The sequence below is a fragment of the Paroedura picta genome, chromosome 8, assembly GCF_049243985.1.
Source record: "Paroedura picta isolate Pp20150507F chromosome 8, Ppicta_v3.0, whole genome shotgun sequence".
Lineage (NCBI taxonomy): Eukaryota > Metazoa > Chordata > Lepidosauria > Squamata > Gekkonidae > Paroedura > Paroedura picta.
This window is the reverse complement of record NC_135376.1, coordinates 78,703,511-78,730,510: the sequence shown is the minus strand read 5'-3', so window position 1 is coordinate 78,730,510 and position 27,000 is coordinate 78,703,511. Positions and strand designations below refer to the sequence as shown.

General features: G+C 41.7%; 1 protein-coding gene and 1 long non-coding RNA gene across 7 annotated transcripts in view; one reads left to right on the top strand and one right to left on the bottom strand.

Annotated features, from left to right (window-relative positions):
• CDH23 (cadherin related 23) overlaps positions 1 to 27,000 on the bottom strand; it is a 556,038-nt gene that overhangs the window by 473,459 nt on the left and 55,579 nt on the right. For all 5 annotated transcript variants that reach the window (XM_077350525.1, XM_077350522.1, XM_077350524.1 and 2 more), the window contains exon 3: positions 26,079 to 26,156. In XM_077350525.1, coding sequence (XP_077206640.1) covers positions 26,079 to 26,156 — 78 coding nt within the window. The remainder of the gene's footprint in view (positions 1 to 26,078; positions 26,157 to 27,000) is intronic.
• Positions 3,300 to 15,125, top strand: LOC143842675 (uncharacterized). 2 transcript variants are annotated; one of them, XR_013233277.1, is made up of 2 exons: positions 3,300 to 3,356; positions 15,000 to 15,125. It is a non-coding gene; the product is annotated as an uncharacterized LOC143842675 (long non-coding RNA). The 2 variants fall into 2 exon arrangements; XR_013233276.1 differs by having other exon boundaries at positions 3,313 to 3,420.

Sequence of the window (27,000 nt, the reverse complement as noted above, 5' to 3'; positions counted from 1 at the left end):
ATTGTTAGAAGGTGATTCATATCTTGTGGTTTCTTCTCAACAGGATTGTGTATAATTTTTGTTCTATGTGTGGGGGAGAGAGAGGGTTGCATTTTTAAATGTATACCTTATTCTCTGATTATGTTGCACCTCCCCTTTAAAAAAAAAACATAGAAATGACCTAATTTATTTTTCCCCCCCAATGCTGGCAAGAATTTTTCTTTAAGTCAGCACTGAACATTAATTTATGACTATTTTTCAAACTCCACTGAAGTAAGAGGGTAATAGCTTTGAGTTGATTTGCTTTCTATAACCTGTCACTCATTGCTGTGTACCTGACAAGACTGCAGACAATATTCCAATCATGAGGCCAATTTCTTCAGGACAGTGAAGAATATCGGCCACAAAGAGAGGGTTTTAGTTCTCCTTCACAATATGAAGAAAAACATCTTTTAAAGAGAAAGCTTAACAGATGCTCTTTAACTGAAGGCATACTGTGCAGTTGCCTCCTTCAGTACTTGCATATTGAAATATTATTATCATTAGAACCGAAATACTACACTTACTTAATCACATGTGCAATTTAAAATCCTGGCTAAATTGGTGGTGAAAAGTTGCCAAATTATACCAACTGCCACATGGAGTTTTCAAGGAAAGAAATTATTTGCCATTGCTAGGCCCAACTCTTGAATTCCCTAGTGGTCTCCCGCCCAAGTAATAACCAGGGCTAATCCTGCTTAGCTTCTGAAATCTGCTGAAATCAGGCTAGCCTGGGCCATTGTCACAGCTCCCGTTCCCTAACTCACATGGGAACACAGAACATTCAAACACAGAACAAGTCAGTCCCCCAGCTCCTCCTCTATGGAGGGAGAGTGAAAACATACCAACAGGATGCTTGGGGGTGGGAGGGAGAAATAGATGACCATATGGAGAGAGACAACTAGAGAGTAAAGCAGTGGAAAAGGTAAAGAAGTGGTGGCTGTTAAAATAGAAGTAGTGGGAAAAGAAGATAGTAGTACAGCACTGAATCAGGCAGCTCAGGACAGCTGGGGTAGAGCCAAAGTTTAGAAAATAACAGGTAGCTGCATTTGATCTATACCAAATGGGCCAGGGATGCTGGTTTTGGGAGGGGTATCATCTGTGTATGGAAGTGGGATCACGATGGGTGGGCAGGTAGTTGTGAATTTCCAGCATTCTGTAGAGGGTTGGACTAGATGAACGTGGAGGTCCCCTCCAACTCTATGATTCTATGAAATAAAGGCGGTTCAATGTATTTCAGCAGTGAATTTCAACACCATGGAGAGCGCTTTTAACATTTCCAGCTCCCAAAGAGGTGACCACACTATCTTGCTCCTGAGCTGCAAGCAAAACCCTTTTTAAAAGTCATTTATGCCTATGGGGATCACTATATTCAATGGAAGTTAATTCAACAATTTAATTATTCACTGTTTCAAGTAATATTTCTTTTTGCTGGTACTAAGTCTGTTACCAGCTTTACCATGTGCCCCTGCATTCTACTATTTTGGGAGAGGGAGGAAAATATCATCTCTAACCACTTTCTTGATGCAGACATAACTTACAAACCTCTATCACATATCCATATGGTTGGGTTATCAACCTCCCCCACTCCATTCTGAAAATTCTGCCTTTAAAAAAAGGGGGTGATCGCATTACAACACTGTTTCTAAGTTTAAAATAAATAGTGTTGCAGTCTTCTGCAGGATTCTTTTTTTAAAAAATTACATTCAGGACATTTGGAGGGAAGGGGGGAAGGTGATCTTGGGTGCAGAATGGTGGGATTAAGAGGCACCGATGCAAAAAACAAAACAAAAAAAAACAGTTTTTGAAAAGAGGAAGGGAGCAAAGCATGATGGGAAGCTGCCTCTGTCATACTCAGTGTGGAGACCATGTTGTGAATTTCAGCCTGGAGAATAAGAGGAGGAAAGTCTAACTGTGGAAACGCTAGATTTGACGCAGCATCCAAAGGAAACCCAAAGCGAGGCTAAAACAAGGCATGGCTCTTAATGTAGAAATGGTGTGGAATTTATTTTTTTTCTTATATAGCCATTGATTCTTCTTATTCTTATTTTCTCTTTTAAAAGAAGAATTCATCTTTAATTTTGCTCTGATTTCTCTTTGCAGTTTTCTATTGCACTTCTATGCATCCTTTTGTAACCTAGCTTTAAAATATATGTATACACTACACGGTGTTCTAGCAGGAGTCTAGCAATGTATGGAAAGCCACTGCCTGCCTCTGAACATCTGCAGGATGAAAGTCTGACATTTTGCAGAACTTCTCTTCCAGTACTTCCTCTCTTCAATTTATGTTTGGATCAAAAGGGAATTGATTCTAATCAAACCAGTGTAGAAACAAAAGTAAAAAATAAGAAAATATACAGATTGTTGGGTTTTAGAAAGAAGCTGTATTAAGAGAAAAGAATTCCTCTTAACACTAGTTTTATTCCAAGGATTTTTATTTCTCATGGCCAAGTTAAAGAATAAACAGATGCTCCTGCATATGTAGGTCCCTCAGCTGACAAGGAAAGTGAGCTACAGTTCACCTTCAAGCATAGAAATTTGCTCCAAAAGAAATTCCACCTCAGTAACATGAAGATTGTGCTTCAATTCCATTTGCAAAGCGATCCCACAAACTCTTTACATACTTTACAAAGGCTTATCTTGTTTCATTGTTTGTCTTCATGTCGTGCTGTGCTCATAGTGCAATCCTAAAAGAATTACTCTTTTCTCAGCCATTGAAGTCAACTAGCTTTGAAGAGTGTAACTCTGTTTAGGATGGCTGTCCCTTACCAAGTCTGTGATTACAGAAATACTTCTTGCTGAGCACTGTGTAATGGAAAAGTAAATTATGAACATCAGTTTGTTCTTCCCCAGGTGTTGGTAATAGTTTGAAATCTTCTACCATTTCTATTCCTTTGCATACTTTTTTCTAGGTAATTGTTAATAGTCTTTTAAGACCTGCTTGCCCACTCCAGTGATGCAAATCATTTTTTTCTCCAAGCTCTTCACATTTTCTGCAGCTCTTAAACACACACCAGAACAAAACTCCCTGTAGCACATGACAGAAATAAATCTCTATGACTGAACGCTATAAACTCTGATAGTCTTATTTTTAAAGTATTAATTTTTATGCTTTTAGAATAGAATAAGGAGATCCATTGGTTCAAAGATCTATATACCACCTTCTCTCCAATATTTGGGATGTGTTCCTGGAATACACACTTTTTTTTTACATGGGATGGACAGATTAGGTTCCACCTCTCCCTAAGAGCAACCAATGAGAGCTGACAGAATGTCAGTGAGTCAGTTGGAAAACAGCAGTTGGCAAAGGGCAGCTCAAGGGAATGAAAGAGAAAACGGTATGTCTGACTGAGTGAAGCTGAGGAGAGGAGAGGAGCCGCTTAAAGCTTAATGGACAGAAAAGTCAGTTTGTAACGACAGATCCCAAATGTTTGAATAGGGAAATACTTTAAAAGTGCAATGGAAAAGAAACTTTACATTCTTCATTGTGATACTCAAACCATAAATGAAAGTTAACTCCTTGTTTGTTCAACTTTATAGGTCACGTGTCTCGAGTAAAAGAGAAAACATGCGTGTGCACACACACTCCCTAGTAGTTAATATCTTGGTCCATGTGTGATTTAGGATATGAATATATTGTGGCAGTGTGTAAATGGAACAATGTTTGAGCCCCAGCCCCAATACTCTGTGAAGTGTTTGAGTAAGGATGGCTATCAAAGGGGGCTGGGCTCCTGTGTCTGCTGAGGTCTACTGAATGAGAGAAAGGTGAAATGGTCATGGCTCTCTAGAGGCTTTGAAAGACAGCTTGGTGTAGTGGTTAGGAGCAGCGGCTTCTAATCTGGCAAGCAGGGTTTGATTCCCAGGTCCCCCACAGCAAGGTGACCTTGAGCTCATCACAGTCCTGATAAAGCTGTTCTGACTGAGTAGCAATATCAGGGCTCTCTCAACCTCACCTCCCTCACACGGTTTCTGTTGTGGGGAGAGGAAAGGGAAGGTGATTGTAAGCCACTTTGAGACTCCTTCTAGTAGAGAAAAACAGCATATAAGAACCAACTCTTCTTCTTCTTCTTCTGCATAAGAAGGGTGTAGTGACACAGATGTGTGATCTACTTGTAACCCTGGACATGAAAGAGAGAGAGAAGTTGTAGATTGTGGTACTCATTCTAGTCATGCCCATGGAAAAGGGGCCTCCCAGACTCAAACTCATGTTGTTAATTAAACCTCATGTACAGAAAACCTAGTAAGCTGCTTGCACGAACCATTAAGCAAACCCTAACAGACATCTTACTATTCTCACTGAATTTTCTACCAGTACTTTTCTGTATTTGAATTACATCCAGTGAGCTTTTGCAACAAATTATAAATGCAACACAAGGGAATCACAGAACAAAGGGCTGTTTGCATTCCTATGCCAAAGATTATAGGGAAGGAAAGCACTTTTGGAAGTACCCTGTGTTGCTTGCCTTTCATGACAACATAACCATGACAGTATAAATAAGTACTCCTGTTTAGTCAAACATGTGATTATCCAAATATCTAAAATAGAGGCTTGTCTGTGTTTCTTTATTGAATATTCCAGCATAACAAAAGAACCTAAGTGAATTGAACCATGAAAAAAGACATCTTGCACACCGCAATACAGGGCAATCAAAGCAGACAGCTTTGTCAGACAGCACAGATTACGAGAACAAAACTTAGTTACTAGCCATTAAATAAGAAGTGGGCCTTCCCCCCTCCTCAACAAAATTCAAATTAAATAAATCTTGAAGATGGGGACACGGAGCTGGATTCGCTCTTGTGCCTAAAGCGGCTAATTGAGCAGATGTTTCCCTGAGTTTTCTCAGTCTTTTTCCTCTGTGGTTACAGCTAATTCAAGTGCCACCAAGTGTGCACAAGTAGTTTGAGCAAATCTTCTGTTCATTTATATTGACAGTCAATACATACTTACAAGCTAGCAAATGCAAGAATCGACTGTAGTACAAAAATCCATACTAATATGACTTTTAATTTAGATGTCATGTAGATCTTGCTTATCACAATTTGATATAAAAAGCAGACATGAATCTCTCTCACACACACATCCCATTCTGTCAAGGGGATTTGAAATGTGAAAGTATCATTTCAAATGCAATCAATGAGTAACACCGTGAACATACAAGAGCTTGCCACTCTCCTCTGTGATGGGAAATGTTGTTGTCAAGGATGAAGAGGAGGACCTATGTCAGAGCACCTGATTTACATGCAGAAGATTACAGGTTCAAGCCCCAGAGGCAATTCTAATTGAAAGAATTAGACAGTGGGTGATGAGAAAGATCTCTACCAGAGATCCTGCCAATCAGAGCAGGCAATAATGACTTTGATAAACCAATATTCTGAGTATTAAAGCAGCTTCATCTGTTTAATGGCAATTTCACAAACCAAGCATTGCTCTTCTCAAAGAAGGATGAAGAAACAACAGATAGCAAAGGGTTCTTCACATGCATTGACTTGCAGGAGCATATATTGGGCTAAGTATGACACGTACACGTTTGGTTGGCTTAAACAGAGACCACAGTGTTATTGGCATATCAGAGTGTTGGCCCGGCATGGGACAGGGAGCTGACCACAAGAAACCTGACCACAGTGGCATCCTGGGAGCCACCTGCTTCCACCCCTGGGAACATGGTTCCCCTGGCCACTGGGTCCCATCCAAGGGAGGTGTTCCCACCTGGGGTGCCAAAGAGAGGTGCAGTCCTCCTTTGGACCCATCCCAGGTCACCTGGCTCTAAGAGCCCATTTTCCTTCCCCCACTGGGGCGGCCCTGCTTGCAGCCAGCCACCTCTTAGGGAAACCCCTAACCATGGGAAGTTCAATGCGCCGGACCAAACTTCCCCCCAAAACAGACTCCATCCCATGCTGAAACTGCCTCCTCCCCAGCTGTGACAGATTCATACAAGAAAGCGTGCCACCTCAGGCCAACAACTTTATCTGAAACAACTCAACAGCAACCAGTATATAACAGGGTGGGTGGGAAACAGCTCCACTCGGCTGCTGTGGGGGAAGAGAGGCTGAGCTCACACATGTGGCACCCTTTATAAGCACGCCGTGAGACCACCCTGATGTCCCATCTGTGCACAGTGCATCTCACACCACGTCCAACTTTCCCACTGCTGGAGCAGCGTCAGGAGCACGTCTCCCTTGAGCCCACTCCTCCATGGCTGCATTTCTCAACATGGGATCCCAACTCCCTCTAGAATCAGTGGACTCGTTCCTATATTTCAACAGAATATTAACAACAACAGTGTTTTTCTATTTCTTATCTCATTTTATTATGGCACTTTTTTTCTTTTGAGAACCACTCTCTTTTGCAGTAACATCTATGCTATGTATGTAATATAAACTTATTCCCTAGAGAGGCCAGATCTGCTACTGCTTTAGGTCAGAAACTGTTGTTCTTTGGAAAGCAGATAAAAGCCTTTGTGATGAGGATAGCCTTTTTACTACTTCAGGCTGGCACAATATTTCATCCATGTATTTTTAAACTTTGGTCTTTATAAAAAAAAAAAAATCAGCGTGGATATGTTTTTATCTCTTTTCTCCTGGTCAGTTCATTCTCACAAATTTTAACAAACAAAATAGTAACACGGTAGCTAAGCACAAAGTAACTCTATGGTTGTTTTAAAGCTGCCTTCTGCTGTAGCTTGCCCCAAAGGCAACATGTATATGTAATAAATAATATCCAAATAGTCCCAAGTCTTCACTATAGTCCGATTGAAAATATTTCTATCTTCAACAAACTTGCAGGGAAAGATTCCCTGAAGTAGTAAACAAAAACACGTCTTACCTACCCAAGGAAAATTTACATATGTAACAAACTTACCACAGAACTGCAGAAAACCTGCTAGTAAAAATACTAAACCCAAAGCCAAGGCATATGTTCCTTACATGCACTGTTTCAACTGGAAGTTACTAACCATATGCTTAAGTACACTGCTGAAATGGAACCTTAAAACAGCATAATTGCAAACAGTAATTCCTCCTCACACTCTTAACCTCATTCTGAAGAAATATGAACAAACTGCACAGGTGCTTAATGTAACAGTTCAAGCAGTGAAAATCAGTATGCAGCACAGTATACAGTGAAGATTGGTGCTCAGAAAAGACGTCTGGGCAATTTTATCTCTTGATACAGGAAGGAGGCCAAAGTTCCACATCTGTAGTGGATGGATTTTCACACAACCTTCTTGCATGCAACAGCATTGCAGCATTGTTCTGTGTGAACATAACAGGGATGCGACACATAAGCAAGAATTTTGGCAGTACTAGCTAAAAACTGAATAATATTGTTATCACATAGAAGAAGAAGAAGAAGAAGAAGAAGAAGAAGAAGAAGAAGAAGAAGAAGAAGAAGAAGAAGAAGAAGAAGAAGAAGAAGAAGAAGAAGAAGAAGAAGAAGAAGAAGAAGAAGAAGAAGAAGCTACCATCGAAGCTTACCAGAATTTACATGAAGCTTTGTAGGGGAAGTTAACTTTATGGCCACTGGTATGTTGTAAAACCAACAAGAGGTACAGGTTCTTATCAGCTACCTGATGGGGATACAGTGTTCTGTGAGATGGTACTTCTGTCCGTACATAAACACATATTTAGCTGCCCTTTGGTGAATCATAACTTTAGCTCATTGAAATCAATATTGTTTATTCAAGAGTGGCAATGGCTCTCTAGGGTCTCAGGTGGAGGTCTTTCAACCCTTCTGCTTTTTCCACTGCTAAACTGTGGCTACATATTAGGAAGTCCTATGAGTGGGCAGCAAAGATGATGACTTGGGTTTTATACCCCACTTTTCTCTACCCTGAAGTGTCTGAAAGTGGCTTACAATCATCTTACCCCTCCTCTCCCCACAACAGGCATCTTGTGAGGTAGGTGAGATGAGAGAGTTCTGAGAGAACTGTGACTGGCCCAGGGTCATCCAGCAAGCTTCACATGGAAGAGTGGGGAATCAAACCCAATTCTCCAGAGTGGAGTCCAGCACTCTTAACTAGTACAACATGCTGACTAGGCAGCAGAAAACTCATGCCACAAGTTACTAAACTTTGATTTCCAGTCTATTTGTTGTTGCTGTTGTCATCCATTCAGTTTTGTCCAACTCTTGGCAATCCCATGGTGTAGCTGTTGCCACAATCTCCACACCTCCACTGCCTACTACAGCCATGCAATGTTGTGGTCAATGTCCATTCTGACCGCGTCCAACCACCATGACTTCTGTTGGCATAGTTTCCTTTTTCCACTGACCAATCTTAGCACAACTGCTTTTTCCATTGAGTTGTATTGCATGAGGTGGCCAAAGTAAGTTTTGTGATTTTGCCTACCAGTGATATGAGACTTTATGCGCTGTAGCATTTCCTTGTTTGTGACTTTTGCTGACCATAGAACCTGCAAAAGCTTTCTCTAATACCAGATTTCAAAAGAGATTCTTCTCTTGTCTGATTTTTTCATCATTCAACTTTCACAGCCATAAGTGGTTTTTGGAAATATGATAGATCTAACTAATCTACTAGGCTATTTAAATATAAATATTCATAATTGATTATTTTCAGCCAAGAGTCTTAAAACACTCGAGGACAGCCCAGCAGAGACATTCCACTTAAAAAATTAGTTTCTGAGGGGACTGGATTTAAATCATTATTAAGTTACAAGAGGAAAAGCCTAAACTACAATTAATCCCCCCCAAGTAATTCTGTTGTAATAAAATGTTTTATAGTACATCAGAACATGGCTAAAAAGAAAGTAAAGAGGATAGGAATTCATTTTTTAAAAAGTTTCACCTTGAAATGATGACTAGGAAATGTTGTGGCTTTTCCGTTATATAAATGATATAAAGTCATGTATAACCTCATCCTTTGAAAGCTGATTATGGGAGTATTTGGAAGTGTTCTATTTCTTCCTTGAGACTTTATTTTTAAAAGCAGCATTCAAGATAAGTTTAGTTCTAAAAATGTATTAGGAAGACAGAGACTTATGGAATTCGAGAGATTCTTGAGTGCTCTACGGGACCCGATGCCCTCTAGCATCTCGTTGGCAGCCTTGGTGGAGGATTAGCTTGACGGCTGCCATCGAGGAGATTGCTCCTCAGCGCCCTCTCCACCCTCACCTCAAACAGGCTCCTTGGTATTCCCAGGAGCTTCAGGAGAGGAAGAAGGAAGTAAGGCTACAACAAGTATGGTGAATGAATGGCAACAAGGCAGCAAGGACATCTAATTGCATGCTTATCAAGGTGTATGAGATGGCGGTGTAAGTGGCAAAGTGTGACTTCTTTGTCACAGAAATAGCATCTGCAAGCTCTCACCTGGCACAATTATTTAGGGTAATTAGATCTCTTACCACTCTTGAGGAAGGGCCCCAAAATTCTAGTAAATTGGACTTGCGCCACGAGGCACTAGCGAGCTATTTTGCGGACAAAGTCTTGTCACTCCGCTGGGAACTGCCTGCCACAATTGATACAGAATGTGAACTGGAAGCTCTGTGGCTGTTGTGGGGCATAATGTTTGATGGCTTCAGACAGCTCTCATTAACCAAAGTGGACAAATTGCTGGGGTCAGTGAGAGCGACCACTTGCCCCTTAAATCCCTGTCCATCTTGGTTGCTCAAATTGGGAGACCAGTGGATAGAAGGCCCTTTGAGGGAGATTGTAAACCTCTCCCTAACATTGGGCAAGTTCCTTGAAGGGCTTAAGGAGGCAGTGGTGCATCCTCTCCTGAAAAAAACATTGCTGGATCCACAGGATCCTGCCAGCTACCAGCCAATCTTGCATCTTACGTTTCTAGGGAAGGTGGTTGAACGAGCCGCAGCAGACTAGCTCCTGGCCTTTTTGGAGGAAACTTTGGCTCTAGATCCATAACAGTCTGGCTTTCATCCTCACCATGGGGTGCAGACTGCACTGGTCGCCCTAACAGATGATATCCAGTTCAGCCATCCTTGTGCTTTTAGATCTGTTGGCCACATTTGATGTTGTTGATCATGAGTTGTTGGCCCACCACCTGACTGGGACTGAGATTAGGGGGACGGCACTGAAAGGCCTGGTCTCCTTTTTCCAGAAACGGACTCAGAGGGTTGCAGTGGGGGATGAGTTGTCTAACTCCTTTGTGCTCCCATGTGGAGTACCACAGGGCGTGATACTCTCCCACACACATTTTAACATCTATATGTGCCGTCTAGCCCAGCTGGCCTGGGGCTTTGGGCTGGGGTGTCACCAATATGTGGATGACACCCAGCTCTACCTCCTGATGGATGGTCAGCCAGGCTCCCATCTGGATACATTTGCCAATTGTTTGGAAGCAGTGGCTGGATGGATGAGGCAGAGTTGTCTGAAACTCAACCCCCCCCCAAGACGAAGGTCCTGTGCCTGTGTAGAAGGGGGCAGGACCAGGAAGCACAGCTCCCTTGCCTGTATAGGGTGCAATTAACTGGCACCACTAGCACTAGTCACCAGGAATTTGGGGGTGACCTTTGTTGCCTCCCTTTCATTGGAGACTCAGATCATGGAAGTAGCCCCAAAAGTGTTTTTCCGTCTGTGCCAAGTACAGCTACTAGCACCCTACCTGTCCTCAGAACACTTGGCCAGAGTGATCCATGCAATAGTCATTTTCAGACTAGACTTCTGTAACTCACTCTATGTAGGCCTGCTCTTGGCTTTGACCTAGAAATTGCAACTGGTACAAAATGTGGCTGTGAAGGTCCTCATCCAATAATTTTGGAGGACTGATATCCATCTAGTGCTGCAGCAGTTACACTGGTTACCAGTTTACTTCCGGATCAAGTTCAAGGTTTTGGTTTTTACCTTTAAGGCTATACATGGCCTGGGTCCTACCTATCTGAGGGACTGCTTATCTGCTTATGCTTCTCACAGGGCTCTTAGCTCTGCATGCATGAATTTGCTGGTTGTCCCAGGGTCCAGGACATTCACCTGGCCTCAACCAAGGCCAGAGAATTTTCAGCCCGGGCCCCAACCTGGTGGAACAAGCTCCCAGAAGAGCTGAGGGCCTGCCAGAGCTATCTATGTTCCACAGGGCCTGCAAGATGGAGCTCTTCCACCAGGCATTTGGTTGAGGCTGTGGGAGGGGTGACCTGAGTTACAAACTGTGGGTCCCACCCTATTATATGCTTTATGATCAGAACCTCTGGGTTTATATCACCTAGGACCACCTGCGTGGGTCCTAAGCTGGAACAGCAGAACTGAGATTGGGAGAATTAGAGGCTATGCTGCCATCTTATTGTAATTGTTTGTTGTGGGGTTGCATTGTGATGTTATTGATTTTATAGTTTGTAAACCACCACAAGACAGACTAGTGGTATAGAAATTGAAAAATGAATGAATGAATGAAGTACAATATTGAGCAGATGCTCTGCTTGCACTGTTATTATGTATTTTCCCCCATCTAGTAGCTGCTCAAGAAGCAGAGTGAAGAACTTTCCTCTGTGAGATTAATCTCAATAGGACAAAAGTGAATGGAAGAGCTGTTGAGAGGGTGGAGCCTCACAGTACAAGTGTGTGTCTGCAGAATGAAGCAGAATAAGCTAGAAGGGGAAGATACTGAATGAAAACAAGGAAGAAAGGCTCTGCAATGGGAAAGAAGGAATGTGTTGCTTGAAGAACAGCTAATCTGTGGGAACAATCCAAAATACATAATTGAATGTCCTTTGTTCAATCCACAGGAGTGAATGGATGTGCATTAGACTGTGTTCAAAATAAACAAACACAGACATTCAGCTATGTGGGCTTACTGCTTTGTAACAGCTTTGCAGTTGTCCATTGAGCCTCACAGAACTCACTCATGGCTGATGCCCAATTAATAACTCATTATCAAGTGATCTGTAGTTTTAAGTGTTGTGCACATCTTACAGCTTTATATGAATCAGGAGTGGCCAAACTGTGGCCCTCCAGGTGTCCATGGACTACAATTACCATGAGCCCCTGCCATCTGCAAAAGCTTTTGTGCAGCCCTTCATACAGGTAAATTGAGTCTTCCAACTATGCATATAAATCAAGCAAGATGTCTCTGATTACCACACAGAGACTATTATGTCCTACCAACAACTTGAAGGTACAGAATACCCATGAAAATCACAAGTGTGTGAGTACACAGACCAATGAGATTGTATTTCCTGCCCTATGCTCAAGGTGGGAGGCAGAAACAAGACAAGCAATAAAAATAATGGGTTTTAAAAATCCAGTCCCCAAAGAATCCACAGAACTGAACTTTCCTCTCCATGGATATTGGATAGCAGAGGTGCACTTTATATGTGGATAGTTTAAGTTATCTCTATAGATTTAGGAAAAATCTGGCTATAGGAACTGGTTAGAGTATAAAATCTAAGGCTGTCTCACAGTCCGTGAAGGTGTTGAATCAATACTCTTGTACTCAACATTTAGATTTTCTTATAAACCTGTTTCATTAGACAGCTTCTTCCATTGAATTCATTCTCTGGGACTTGATTTTAGGACTCAAGATCAACGTATGTCCACAAATTGGTGAGACAGCAATATCCTATGCTCTTATCACAATCTGCCTGAGCTGTAAATTCTGGAACAGGTGCTTTTCTGATATGGAATTTTACAAAACTACTAGAGCTTTAGCTTTGAAAGCTACAATTTCAGAATAGCGTTTCTATTGACAAACAACATGAACCTACATGACAAATAATATTGCTAAAGTTTTCGTCTTGATACCTGCCTTGCAAGCTAGAGACAGCAATTTCAAAAGGGGTGACAATTTTTTTGTGACATCAGCTCAAGGACTCAGCAATGGGATAAAAACAAAAAAGCAACTTTCTTTTTTGCCAAGGAATAGTCTTTATAGCCAAATATTATGCAGCCCAAATAAGTAATTATGCCTGTCAGAAGTAGCAGGAGAGGTGCCATATGTTCCTGTGCGATTATCCAAAACACAGGCAAGTTTTTCTCATTTGCATCAATCAAGTGAAAGCTAAGAAAAAATTATGTTTTATTTATATTATATACATGAACACACATACACATATGCCCGCAGTGTGATATTTCCATCATCAACAACAAACAAATCTGGTGTTTCACACTCAAATTTCAAGTCATATTGGTATCTTCACATCAGGAACCTATGGGACCAAACCAAGAAGCTCAAGGTCAAGTATCATGCCTCACCTACTAAATTATTCTAGACTAAACATAGACAGGCTTCAAAGCTGACTGGAATAGAGTTGTGCAATAATCCCACGCCCCAAACACACCCATACACCAGCATTGGCAAGCAGTGTGATGCCAATGGAATGACCAGGCCTTCTGGTCATTTTAACTTCTAGTGTAGAGACAGTAATGTGCAGGTTTCAGAACTGGGTATGGCTCTCTAGACCCAAACTGATAATGTAGAATATTCTCATCTGGCATTTTTAATACTCAGTTATTATCCACTTAAAGAAGAAAAATAAGGGAAAATGAAAGAGAACAAGGCTGTTTTCATATAACTTTTTTTTGTTCTGTCTTGCTTTCCTGACAGCAGTGCTATTTTCTGGAGCATCCTCATGAATTTTGTACTGCTTCTGTGTTTTCATTTGTTTTACTATGATCTTTCTCAAACCTAGCTTGGCATGATCATTTGGGAAGAATTGCAGTCAAAGAGCATTTGGATGATATGTGGATGGGAAGGAGTATATTTGTGAATTTGTAGATGGGAAGGAGTATATTTGTACAGGTCTTGCTTACATCTCTGGCAAATATTCTTGCCTCGGCCTCCATCAGGGACTTTTAAAAATTGGTAATTGACAGATTGCTAAAGTGTACTAATATCACAATGACATATGGCAACAATGTACTGGTTCAAAGCTTTTGTTTTAAAACTACACATTGCTAGCCCTTTTAAGTGAAAATGTGCAGCCTACATATTTTTCCTTATAACTTTGTAACATGAAAAACTAGATATTTACTTCTTAACGATGAAAACGGTGAATTGATACACTGTTGCAATATTCAATTTACTTAAACATTGTTGCCACATTTCCACCCAGAGTAGTCCCTCCCCATTCACCAATAAAATGTAAAATTATACACAAGAAGACCCTTGCTATCTGTCCTCAGATAACAAGGGCATCTGGTATATGGCCCTTGGAGAGTAGATGGTTATTGCTGTAGCACAATATATAATTACCATCTTTTTTTTAAAAGCCCTCCAGTGGTGGAAGGAAGCTGGGTAGGTGACAGCAATAGAGGGTTGAGGCAAGGAATGTACAGGGAAAGTTGTCATGTAGATGCTCCATTGCCACTGCAAATTCCTCAGTGTTTGAAGCAACAATGTGAACTCCATTCCCAAACAGTGAAAGCTACACAGAGAATTGTATGTGTGTGGGAGCACCCTGTGTCCATGTATTATGCACTCACAATTGCCTCCCCACATTGCAATAGTTTGTGCGTGTCAGTCATTACTTCTGGGTGAAATAACTGACTAGGGGGTCAGTCCACCTGAAAATTGCTCTCAGAGGACCTAAATGAAACAGATGGGCATTGATGGTGTTTTCAAGGAAATTAATCAGCCTGTACTAGCAGCAATGCCAGAAGCTCCATAGGCCCAATCTAGCCTAATGAATTCTGAGCTCTCTGTCTTAATAGCTCTTGACAAGACTAATTTACTCATGTAAGTGATTAGAGAGGGAATTATCTCCTTAATTGTTGCTTAAACACTCCTCTAGGTATCACGTGAAAGAAGAAGGGGGCAGTTAAATTCTAACCAGGTACAGAGAGAGGGAGGTCCTATTACAAGTGCGTGTGTGGGGGGGCGAGGCAAAAATAGTCTTACTAGTATATACTAATTCTAGGAGATGAAAACAGACTAAGAATGGCTAAACAGTACCAGTGAGGGTGAAGTAAATGTTGGGCATTGTTGAAGCTGAAAGAAATCAAAGGAATTGGTGGCCAAAATCTTTCTAGGACCCCCCCCCCATTACTTTTTTTTCTTCTTACTGCTGTATTTGTTTTTCAGAACCTCAATTGGCTGAAGCTCCAGTACCATGATCTGCTTGAAAAAAGAGCCCTTCTTCCTAGTAATCCTTCCAGATTCAACTGTGTAACCACATCACTAAATAAAGCTATTTCAGAATGAGAGCAATTATTGAAGCATTGCCATTGATCAAGGCTTTTCCGCACATGATAAATATAGTGAAATGCTTACATAACATAGGCATTATATTCTGACTGCTCTGCATGACATCGCCCACATCAAGTGTCTGGCCAGCTGACAACTTGCTACATCCTCCATTTTAAAGTGCAAGTTGGGGAATCACATAAAGTGGACTCACCAACTCAAGAAGCACTAGCTACCGGAGAGCCACCAGCAGGCAACCAGCAGAAGGAAGGTACGGAGGCTCAAACACACTAAAGTCACCTGCTTTGTCCCATCCTCGCACCTGCCTCCCTCTCCCTTGTTCCGGGGGATGGGAATTTCTTTTTTAAAATGGCAACGTGCCTGGAGCAACGAATAGGTGGACATGCGTGTAGGCAATGCCAGAAATAAAATATATTTTTTCAAAGTTGTTACACAACTTTGTGCCTGTCAAAAGTTTCCTCCCCCCCCCCAAAAAAAATCAGGAATGATATTAATTTTTAGATGTATCAAAGGACTCGTGATCCCATAAAGGGTGGCGTTAAAAAAGCACTATGCATCTATGATTCCATACCTAAGCACTGCAACGGAGAAGTATGATTTAAAAAAAATTAGTGGGTATCGTGGGATCTTTAAACTGCATCAAACTATGGAAGAAGGGGATTGGTTGCCTGAATTGATTGACAGGTGGAAGTGAGGCCCGTATAAGGCATATTGCTCTCCTTCACCATTTCCAGCATCAGATGTAGAGTGTGAGACGCGCAAAAAGGCAGCAAATAAAGGAAAGACAGCAAAACAGTGAGGAGGAGCTGGTGTGATAAAATGTAGTGCTTTGCCATTCAGCTGGAGTAATGCTATTTTTACAGATATGTGGAAATGCCCTCAATTAGCTTTCCTTGCCTCCTGTGAAGTGGTTGCATAGCGAGTGTGAATACACAATTTTCTGTTGCTTTGAAGGACTGCTGTTTTTCAAACAAAATAGCTACAAGTGTTGCAATTATAGCCAGTTTGGCCATGAAGAATCACACAATGCTGCGGTCACCTGACTGCCCAATAAAGGGGATTTCATTCAATTGTGCATCGTGTGGGTGGCCTATCATCTTTCCACAGCACAACACACACTTGATCAGGAGAAATTCTTCAAAAGGCCACTTAAAGAGGAAGTTTGTGAACTGAGCCTCTGTCTCTCATTCTGACAACCTTAAACATTAGAAGACAGCTCTTAATCAGTTTTCAATAAGTGACTTAGAATAGAAATACTTAAATTCCAAGCAAAAACTTGACATGTTTTGCACACTGTTTCTCTGTCTCACTAGAAGACCTCAAAACCAAGGAGTCTAAATTTATCTCGATTCTCATCTATTCAAAGAGATGGATCATAAGTGCCTTTTCAAAATTTCCAAAACTTACCCAACCCTAACTATAATCTTACTCTTGTACCTTTTGTTTCTGTGCTCTTGGATTTTTAAACCAAATTAAAAAGCATTGCAATTGAGATGGCAGGAGTTGAAACTCTATGATGACCCATTCACTTAAATTCATCTCATGATATTGCTGCCCTCAACTGAAAAATACATGTGTGAACGGGTTTCAGAGCTTTAGGGGTAGAATGACTGAGAGGAAATAACGAGTGGATACTGAGAAATCATAACCAGCATAGATTAGGGGTTGAGAGATTAAGCAGAACAGAAGACCCACGATGCTGTAACTTTTTGCTTCTTTCTGAGACCATTGCAGTGTACCATCTGTAATGGCTCTTCTGCATAGTGCTCAGAGATGTGTTATGCTGCTTCCTTTCCTTCCTTAGCATTTCCTATTATCCGATGATGACTTGAATTGTTGATGTTCTATCTGTAAGGGGATCTATGGTGAGTTTTAATCAGGGTTTCATTTGTAAATCTGTTAGCCACCATGAGCTGGTCAACGGGAGAGGTGAGATAGAAATTAAATTATGAATAAACTAGCCTTCGCCTGTTGCATCCAGGAATACAATGGGTGCTAGCAGGCAAGCGACCTACCATAGGTGCTGGCAGTGGGACCAACGGGTCGACAGGCAGGCGGAGGGTGCGCGGTGGTCGAGCAGCAGGGTGTCGCAGCTGGGGCAATGGCCCCACAGCTGGTCGATGTGGCACACGATAGCCAAGGCAGTAGCTGCACTGGCGGGCGGGGTGACGGCCGCACAGCTGGTTGGCCTACCATGGCTGCTGGCAGGCAGGCCGATCAGTAGCGAAGGCCCACCACCGCGGGAGCGCCCTCTTTGTCAGCCAGGCAGCGAAGCTGGCTGAGAGCCTTGCGGCAGGCTTCTGAAGGTCGAAGCACAGGCCAGACTCCCAGAGGTGACAGCAACCAGGTCCATTGGCTCCATAGCTTATAGATAAACAATAACTTGGGTCCAAAAATGAAAAAGCTAAAGATTCTGTCACTTAATGTTAATGGTTTGAATGCTCCAACCAAGAGATTTAATATTTTAATCAGCTCATTAAATCAAAAGCAGATATTATTTACCTTCAAGAGACTCACATTAAACAAGCGCATTCTAAAGTTTTAATCTTCAAAAAGCTCGGCAAGGAATTCATAGCATCAGACAAAGGAAAAAAAAAAGAGGAGTGGTTATATATATTGTAAATCCCAATATCACAGCAGAAATCATAAGACAAGATTCTGAAGGCAGTTTTATTACACTCAACCTTACGCTGCCAGATGGTAAAAGACTGACTTTAACTTATATCTATGCCCCCAATAATGCGAAAGACAAATTTTACGATCCATTTTTTCAAAACCATGTTGAGCTCTTGATTGGTGACCTCAATGCAGTAAAAAGGTAAAGGTAAAGGTATCCCCTGTGCAAGCACCAGGTCATGTCTGACCCTTGGGGTGATGCCCTCTAGCGTTTTCATGGCAGGTGGTTTGCCAGTGCCTTCCCCAGTCATTACCGTTTACCCCCCAACAGCAAGTTGGGTACTCATTTTACCGACCTCGGAAGGATGGAAGGCTGAGTCAACCTTGAGCCGGCTGCTGGGATCGAACTCCCAGCCTCATGGGCAAAACAGCTTCAGACAGCATGACTGCTGCCTTACCACTCTGCGCCACAAGAGGCTTTTACAATGCAGTACTGGATCCAAATTTGGATAAAACACATAAAAGACAAGGGGTCAGATTACCAAAGAAAGCTCTCAGTTTTTTTTAAATCAACTTTCTTTGGTAGACATTTGGAGAACATAACATCCTAATAAAAGACAGCACACCTTCTATTCTCAGAGCCATGATTCTTACTCAAGAATAGACCAATGTTGGTTATCAAAGTCTCTGGTGCCGATGGTCAGAGACTGAGACATTTTGCCTAATACTTTTGCTGACCATAATCCACTGGAAATAAATTTGGACTACCAGAGAAATGGTATGAGAAGATGGAGAATGAATAGCTATTTGCTGGAAGATAAATCAAGAGTTCAGGAATGTGAAAAGGAGCTCTTTGAATTTTTTTCAAACAAACTTGACTGCAGAGATTCCAATTCTCACTTCCACAGTGGTCCCACATTACCAGAAGTCTAAAAGAATGCCCAAAGGGGACCTCAATAAAAAAATATGCATCCTAGAAGAATTCTTTACAATTGCAGAAAGTCTATGCAGCTCAAAGAAACATCTTTATACCTTAAACAACAGGCATGACCCTAGGCAACAATGCCCTGGTACCTATAATATGATGATATAAAGTTTTTGGGTTTTTTTTTTTTAAACATAGGACTCTATATACACTCCCTTAAAGGAATATGCACATTACTTTGGTAAAAAAAACTGAGTGGATGTTTGAGTTGAGTCATTTTGCACAGTGACTATTGCTTGTTGAGTTTTCCAGACTACAATTGTCTTTCAAGTTTTTGAGGGTGTCATGATGGTTCAAATTATTGTGCTATTGGTAGGATCAGTTCACCATTACATTTCCCCCCATTTTATCCCCATTATGGTCCTGTCTGTTCAGGTTCACGTTCACATTGAGGATTGATTTGAGGGAAAGATTGGTGTTATTTTGTGCACATGATGAAGCATTGCAGTATTGCAGCAGCATCAAGGAGGCTGCACAATCCCCATTAAAGTACATTCCTCGCCCATCACAATATAACTGAGGATTCATCTTGGTGTACATGTCTCATCCTTTACTGGCTGCCTCTTTCCCATTATTGAAGTGGTCTCTCCCCTCCTCCCCCAATTTTTAATCCCTTTACCTGATGTGCATTAGATACACAGCTGCATTGGCTCACCTAGCATATCTGACATCCAGGGTGGATCTTTTTTAACCCCACTCCTCCTCCATATGACAAAATTGCCCATGTCAGGGCTCAAGGGGGCTTACACTTGAGAGTAAGCATGAGTGGAAAGCAGAACTTCCAGGATGAGCCTGCCCTGGTCTCCAGTGCCTGTGCTTTTTCTTGGGGGAGAGGCTCTTTGCTTCACTCTGCTGAGCTGCCAACTTTGTGCAGATTGTTGGCCGACCTCCCAAAAGAAGCTCTGAGTTTATGCACACAAACCCCCACCCGTGTGGTCTGACATATGGCTAAACAATATTGTTTCATGCTTCCATTATCACCAAGGGCTCTGGGGTTTTGACACGAGATAGTCCCACTGAACCCTTGATATTTATGTCCACCATCGCATGCATAAAATAGATCAGAATGAGGAGAAAAGAATGGGTAATGATTGACTGCTGGTGTTGGGCCTCCCAGTGGGAGTGACTGTTTCAGCACAGATACCCTCCAACACTGAAATGTTTCAGTGCTGGCATGAATATATATATATATATATATATATGTATATAATCTGTCTGTCTGTCGGACCACCTCTTCCCAGGGAGGACATGAATTGATAATTGTGTGCTACAAACATAGGAGAGGAGACACATGCAAGGAGGCAAAGGTTTCTGCAGCTAGGGCCCTGATAAGATCACCGCTAATAGCCTGAATAGGGAGAGAGACCCATCATGCTTAGCCTCTGCACTTTTGCACACATGAGACTTACAATCAATTCGAACAGCATTACAAGCCATCCACAGACCCTGATTGAAGAGCACAAGTTTAATGGACTGAGAGCTTGGGAGAAAGCCAAGAAAGGCCCAAATCGATATCTACATTTACTAAAACTGATCGCTGGCTAAATAAATAAATAAATACTACATATGTCAGTCAAACCCGAAACTTTCTCCAAGGGGAAAATTACAGAAACGCACACTCTGTCCCCTATTGTCAGCCAACTCACAAGGAATTCAAGCAGCCTGATTTGGGAGATGAATTTATTTGTGCAGGGTGGCATAAAGAAAAATGCAGCTATAGCCTTTCATTGCATTTTTTTTCTTTCTCCACTCCAGCCTACCATTTTTGATAAAACATAGCTACATTTGCCTGTAACTGTCATTCCCTGAGTGGTCATCTATGCCAGGGGTGGGCAAACTGTGGCCCTCCAGATGTCCATGGACTACAATTCTGATGAACCCCTGCCAGAATTTGCTGGCAGGGGCTCATGAGAATTAGTAGTCCACAGACATCTGGAGGGCCACAGTTTGCCCACCCCTGATCTATGCAGTCACACATGGGTTCAATGCATGCACAAACCTGCCACAGATTGGTTTTAGATGCTCTGAAGCAGTAGAAGGCACTCCTTTCCCCTCATGATACTTCCCTGTCTCTTTCCAATGTGTAAAGATAATGGAGGGGTGCCAGTCCCTCAAAGCTGCTACTAGAGAGGTATCACTACTCGTAATTCATGGTAAAAAAAAAAAAAAGCAATCAGAGCAGGACTTGCCAAAACCAAAAGGCAGACTGTAAGTGAAGGATCTTTAACCAAAAATGTCAGTTCAGATTTGAGATATTTGCCCTCTGACTGGGATCACTCCAGCATGGAAGAATGGCCCATGGATGTTCCTGGATTAGGTATGACCTCCTTGACAGGACTGAGGGAGGTCCAATCAGGATACATACTGGAACTGTTGATGGCTTAGCCAGGTTTGGTGTCTGCATTTTCATGATGCTTGGGTTTACTGCACACTTTCTTAGAAGGTAGTTCTGAGGCTCTGTGACTGTTTTTGCATGGTGTTGGCTTGAGCTGAGGACAGACCTAAAGAGATCAGAACCAGCCCCAGAATTGTTGGAAAGAGCTCTCTAGAGTCTGGAGAGGCGTTGGGCTCAGGAAAGGGACTTCAGAGAGTTGCCAGCCTCCCTCCCCACTGTGAGGATGGGGGATCCCTGCTTTGAGTACCCCCTTCTCCATTTTGGAAGCATCAGGCACTGGGAGAAAAAAAAATGACAGCCATCAGGCAATGCTCTAGTCTAGAATTTCCTTCCTCCTAGGCCTATTCTGCACACAATAGATAATGCACTTACAATGCACTTTAGAAGTAGATTTTCCTGTTCCGCACAGGCAAATCCAGCTGCCAGAGCACACTGAAAGTGCATTATCCTATGTGTGTGGAATGGGCCCTAGTCTCTATGGAAGACCTTTAGAAGCTGGGGTATGCAGCCTCCACATACTACAGTTGCCAGCTCTAGGTTAAGAAATACTTAGAAACTTTAGGGGCAGAACTGGGAGTTGGCAGGATTTAGGGCAGGGATGGACTTCAGTGGAGTACAATATTGTGAAGTCCACTCTCCAAAGCAGCTATTTTCTTCAGGAAAACTGATCTCTTTAGTCTGAAGATGACTTGTAATTCCAGGGGATCCTCACCCCCCCCCCCCCAGGGACTGGGATTCCTACCATATGCATTCTCCGTTCCTTGAGCACTTTTCTTATTTTTGATTGAACAAGTCATGAGATTTGTGGTGTTGCACAATCCCTTTCCTGCCCTATCCAATTTTTTAAAAATTCATTTTGGCTCATGGTATTTTAATTTAACCTGCTTTTAAATGCAGAGCAGCTTGAGCCACCTCTTTTGTTGCCATCCTCATCTGAGTTGCAATTTTTGTTCTACATGTTTGTTGGGGGGGGGGATGAGGGGTGGCAGACAGGACAGTAGATGAGAGAACTGCAGAATCTTGGCCAGATTGCAGGAAAGCTGGTTAAGCAGATGGGCAAGTATGTAGCTTTCTTTTGGATAGCCTACTCAATGTTCAGCTATGGAGGGTGGGGAGAAGAAGGTGGGATTCTTTTAGGAAATCAAATTGCAATCAATAAAGAAGACATGCTAGAAGCCTCTTAAGCCGCTATGTTTATTACACTTTAACAGTCCTTGTTCTGATGATAGCTTGTTTTTATGCAAGTAAAAACACTGAAGTTATTAATGAATTTTAGGACAGCATGTTAGTTGACACACTCCCCAAGGGTATGCATAAGAAAACAGTGTTGCACTTACCAACTGTTGTTCACTGAGTGGGATATCACTGAGTGATGTTCATTGAGTAGGACATCAAACCTGGTTCTCCAGATTAGAGCCCACCACTCTTAACCACTACACCAAGTTGGTTCTCAGGAGTGGTATGGGCTGATTCAGCAGAAAATTGACTGTAAGACCACTTTTCCTCACAGCTGCCTCACTCCGGGAGTCAATGTCCATAGAGGAGTGTCACATCTAGAGGCAGTTTGGAGGCAAACACTGCCAAGAAGGCTTGAGCTTTGGTAGAGTATGTAGGCACATTGGGTAGGCCAGTCTGATGGCCAAAGCAATCCATCTAGATCAGCTTTTCTCAATTTTTTACTGTTGAAAAACCTCTGAAACATTTTTCGGGCTTCAAGAAACCCCAGAAGCTGCACAATCATGCAGAATATGGATGGGAAGCATAGCTGTATACATACCTCCCAGGGCTTTTCCTCTCCACATCCCCTCCAGGCCCATCATTGGCCATTTGGGTGGGAGTGGGTCAACATGACCATATATGGTCATATCACCCAATAAATGTTTAACTTTTTTTTAAAGAAATATATTTTAAAATAATTAATTCCAACCCATTCAGGAAACCCTTCCAAGGCCATCAAGAAACCCCAGAGTTTCATGAGAAAGCCCACTTGCCCTTATTAGGGCCACTGAAGCATGAATACATTTCTGTCTTTTCTGAAATATTCTGCTCTCTTTAAAAAGAAGAGAAGAGTTCTGTGGACATCTAAAGTGAGTAGTGGCCATGGTGTTGTCTGTCAGTGTACCCAATAGTACCCAATAGCCTCGAATCACATCTGCAAAAGAAGCAAGATCATGCTTTCTGAGCTCTAAGTTCTATTGTAATTTTGATTCTCTGTCAGACCAGCTGCCTTTGGCAATGTTATTTTCACAGTGTGCTTCCCATCCTGTTAGAGATGCATCAGTAAAAATGTTAATATCATGGGACATCATACCTAAGGGTGTACCCTTTAAAAGCTGTGGCATTTCACTCCATCAGCTCAATGTTCTCAGAACTGATTTGGGAATAGAGAGTTTATTCCAGTGCACATCTGATAAGGGATGGAATCTGCTTATGAACTGGTTTTGAAGGGATCTCATGAAAAGCCTCACATAGAGTGTAGCCACAGTGCTTAAGGCCGTATGCCCTAACAGTTTCTCGATCTTCTTAGTGGTTTGAAGCCTCTGATGAAGAAAATTGTGAGGAACCCAAAAGCTGAGCTGCGCATGACAGAATAGACCAAACACATTTCAACTCCAAGGGGTCTTCCTCAGTGGTCAAATGAATGTGTGGAATTCTCTTTTGTAGAATATCAAAATCTAAAGGCTTGCTGGGTGGCAAAGAAAAATCTGTTAGGTATAGCTCCAACTAGTATTTTTAATGTATCTTATTTGGAGCCCCCCTCCTCTAAAATACGTATTATCTGAGGCCACCGCTCTTTGCTTATGCCTAGCTCGACATCAAAGTGCATTCCCATGTGTGCCAGAAAAAGCATGGGCAGTTAGATATGTGTTATTTTTATTATATTTTTAATTTATATCAGTGCACTTTGTTTAATAAATGTTTGTAAGATTTTTTAAATATTTTTTTTGCAGCTCAACCTTTGGGTTCCCAACTTTTGTTCAGGTGGGGTTTTGGTTCCCTTTTTTTGGTTTTGCATTGAAGGAAACTGTGAGCCAATAATATAATTTGGCTCACTCTTGTCAGAGGCAGTACTGCTATCATCATCATCATCATCATCTTACTAAACCGCCTCTCTCCCATAGGGCTAAAGGCCCTTCTTGGTGTCAATGAATTCTGCTGAGTGGATCTGATTTTCTCAAGTCAATAAGAAAACCTAAATTATCCAGGGTGTCTTGGCTGTAGCTTAAGCAGGCTGTGAAGGTAGAGGGAGAGTCTACTACAGAGAGCCAGTTGTCTAGATATGGGTATATAGAACACCCTTAATGGCTTTGGCCAGTGGTTTTTTAGCATCTGGAAGGTGATAAAGAAAAGGAAACATTTTGGCCCACAGCAACATTTAGTGTCCGCCCATTATGGCAGTGAAATTCACAACATGCAATCCCACCATCCCAGATAAATAGACCTTGCAGACCAGGGCATCCTTCTTTCTGCCCTCTTTATCAAAATTTCTAGGTTTTTCTTGAGTTGGATCTCGCAACCCTAGGTGTTCAAGATAACAAGAATGTCTGCCAGTATCTTGACTTTTGTGTCCGCCACCATTAATCAATCATGGTGATATAGATAAATCTCACACCTTGTTCTGTGTAAGAAAACTATAACAGTGGCCCCCACAGTGGTGAAACCGCAGGGGCTGTTACCAACCCCAAAAAGAGGACTGTGCAACATAAACAGAGAGTGTTACACTGGAAGCAGAGATGTTTTGGGGAACTCGGTCTGAATCTGATATCTCTCTTAAACAGAAAGAGGTTCTCCTTACCTGGAGCTCTTTTGACAAAGAAACTTAAAAACTCTGGTCTACTTTCCCCTATTTTTCCCTTCTGAGGATAATATTTTTCCCCTAATGGAAAAAATAAGAAAAAAAATAAAGAAAGCGAGCAAATTGAAGCCTTTCTTTCTTTCTTTCTTTCTTTCTTTCTTTCTTTCTTTCTTTCTTTCTTTCTTTCTTTCTTTCTTTCTTTCTTTCTTTCTTTCACTCTCACAGTTGTAGAGGAAAGCGTGAAAGTGGATTTAAGCTACATTCCATCCAGCTCAGGTAAGAAGCCCCTCCCACTACAGAATTAGAATTGGTGTTGCTTGGCAGCTACACAGCAGCCATTTTTCTGGAGGGACTGTTCCCTAGCCCCACAATGTCTCTTGTAAGGAGCTAGAATATCATAAGAAATGGGGAGGGACTTTTACATCATGTTCTTCTGCTTCCATTTGCCACTCCATCTTCAGACAATGAGCCAGGACAGAAATTAAGTCTTGCTTTGTTTTAATATATGGTGTTTTAATATATATATCTTGGAGATCCATCAAAATGCAGGATATCAACCTTTAAAATATATACCTTCCCATTCTCTCTTGTACGGAGTACTCTTGGAGAGAGTAGTAAGAGGGTTTTCCACAATTTTAAGGATAAGGATTAAAACAGGAGATGAGTTTTTCTCCTATTTTAATGTTATTAAAGTAATATCCAATTATGTCACTGTCTCCCCCTCCCCAGCATTTAAGCATTTTAAAAGGTACACAGAAAGCCAGACACAAGCTTCCTCCAGTGATTAGTAAGGGTAGCAGGCCAGGCAGAGTAGTTGTAAGCACTATTCATTTCTGCCAGAAAGCTTCCACAATTTGTAAAACATGGGACTAATTTTTAATAGAATATTACTGCCCTGTTCAAAGGGCATCCAATTATTCCCATTTAATCAGATCTTAATCTGAAACAGACAGACTCATCAACAGAACATTTATCAGCCTTCTGCAAGCAACCAAAGACAGTGAAAATTTTAATGCTCCAGAAGGAAACCAGTTCCCCTTTTATAATTCAGCAGCTCTTTTAAAATTAGCTTGCTGAATTGCAGTTCTGGCTCTCCATCTCCCCAAAGACAGCTGGATGCAAAACCGCCATTTTACTCATTAAACACAAGCTCAGCGTACTTACCCACTGGGGTGTCTTCATTGATCAACAGGTATGTGTCGAAGAAATAATTTATGAAGTACGGCAATCGATTGCTAAGCCCTAGAAAGTTGGAAGAGGGAGAGGCTTTATTTGTAAGGTTGTATTTATATTATAATACAACTGACATTTTATTAGAGCACAGCCCAGAGTGTTTTATTACAGCACAGCACAGAGCAAAGAGCTGAGAAAACAATGGGTCAGGAACCATTTCTTGACCCACAGGCAGCTAGTCCCAACATCACTACTGAAACATGCTCAAACATTGCAAATCGATTCAGTGGTGAAATGAAAAACAGATACAAAACCATCAACAACCTGGCTTACTAATAGTGCTACCACATTTCAGAGGAATAAATCGGGGTGTGGGTGGGCAGTGATTTCCTCATAAGCAGCATAAACTTCTACAGTCATGATGTCCATGAGAACATTTTAGTGTCCATGACTTATTAGCATCAAAATCGCATACATCAAATAAGAACAGTTATTTCCAAGTTAAGAACATTTTGCCCACTAATAAGAATAACTCCCATAAGTTACCAAATGGAATCCTTTAAATATTTTTGTTGTACTCACGGGCAAAGAAGCTTCCCCCTACCCTTTTCATCATGACAAACATGATAAGAATGGGATGGGTAGCAGCTGGAAAAGAATTCTGTTTCCTGAACACCAGCCACTATTTTTTTAAACATTTTTTCAAAGAACCAGCTTCCATGCTTTGAACAGGGAAGGAAATAACAGAAGAAGAAGAAGAAGAAGAAGAAGAAGAAGAAGAAGAAGAAGAAGAAGAAGAAGAAGAAGAAGAAGAAGAAGAAGAAGAAGAAGAAGAAGAAGAAGAAGAAATGGTTTACTCTGTATGGAAACAGTATGTGTATGAAGAATTAATCCCTTGCAATTTTAGGGAATC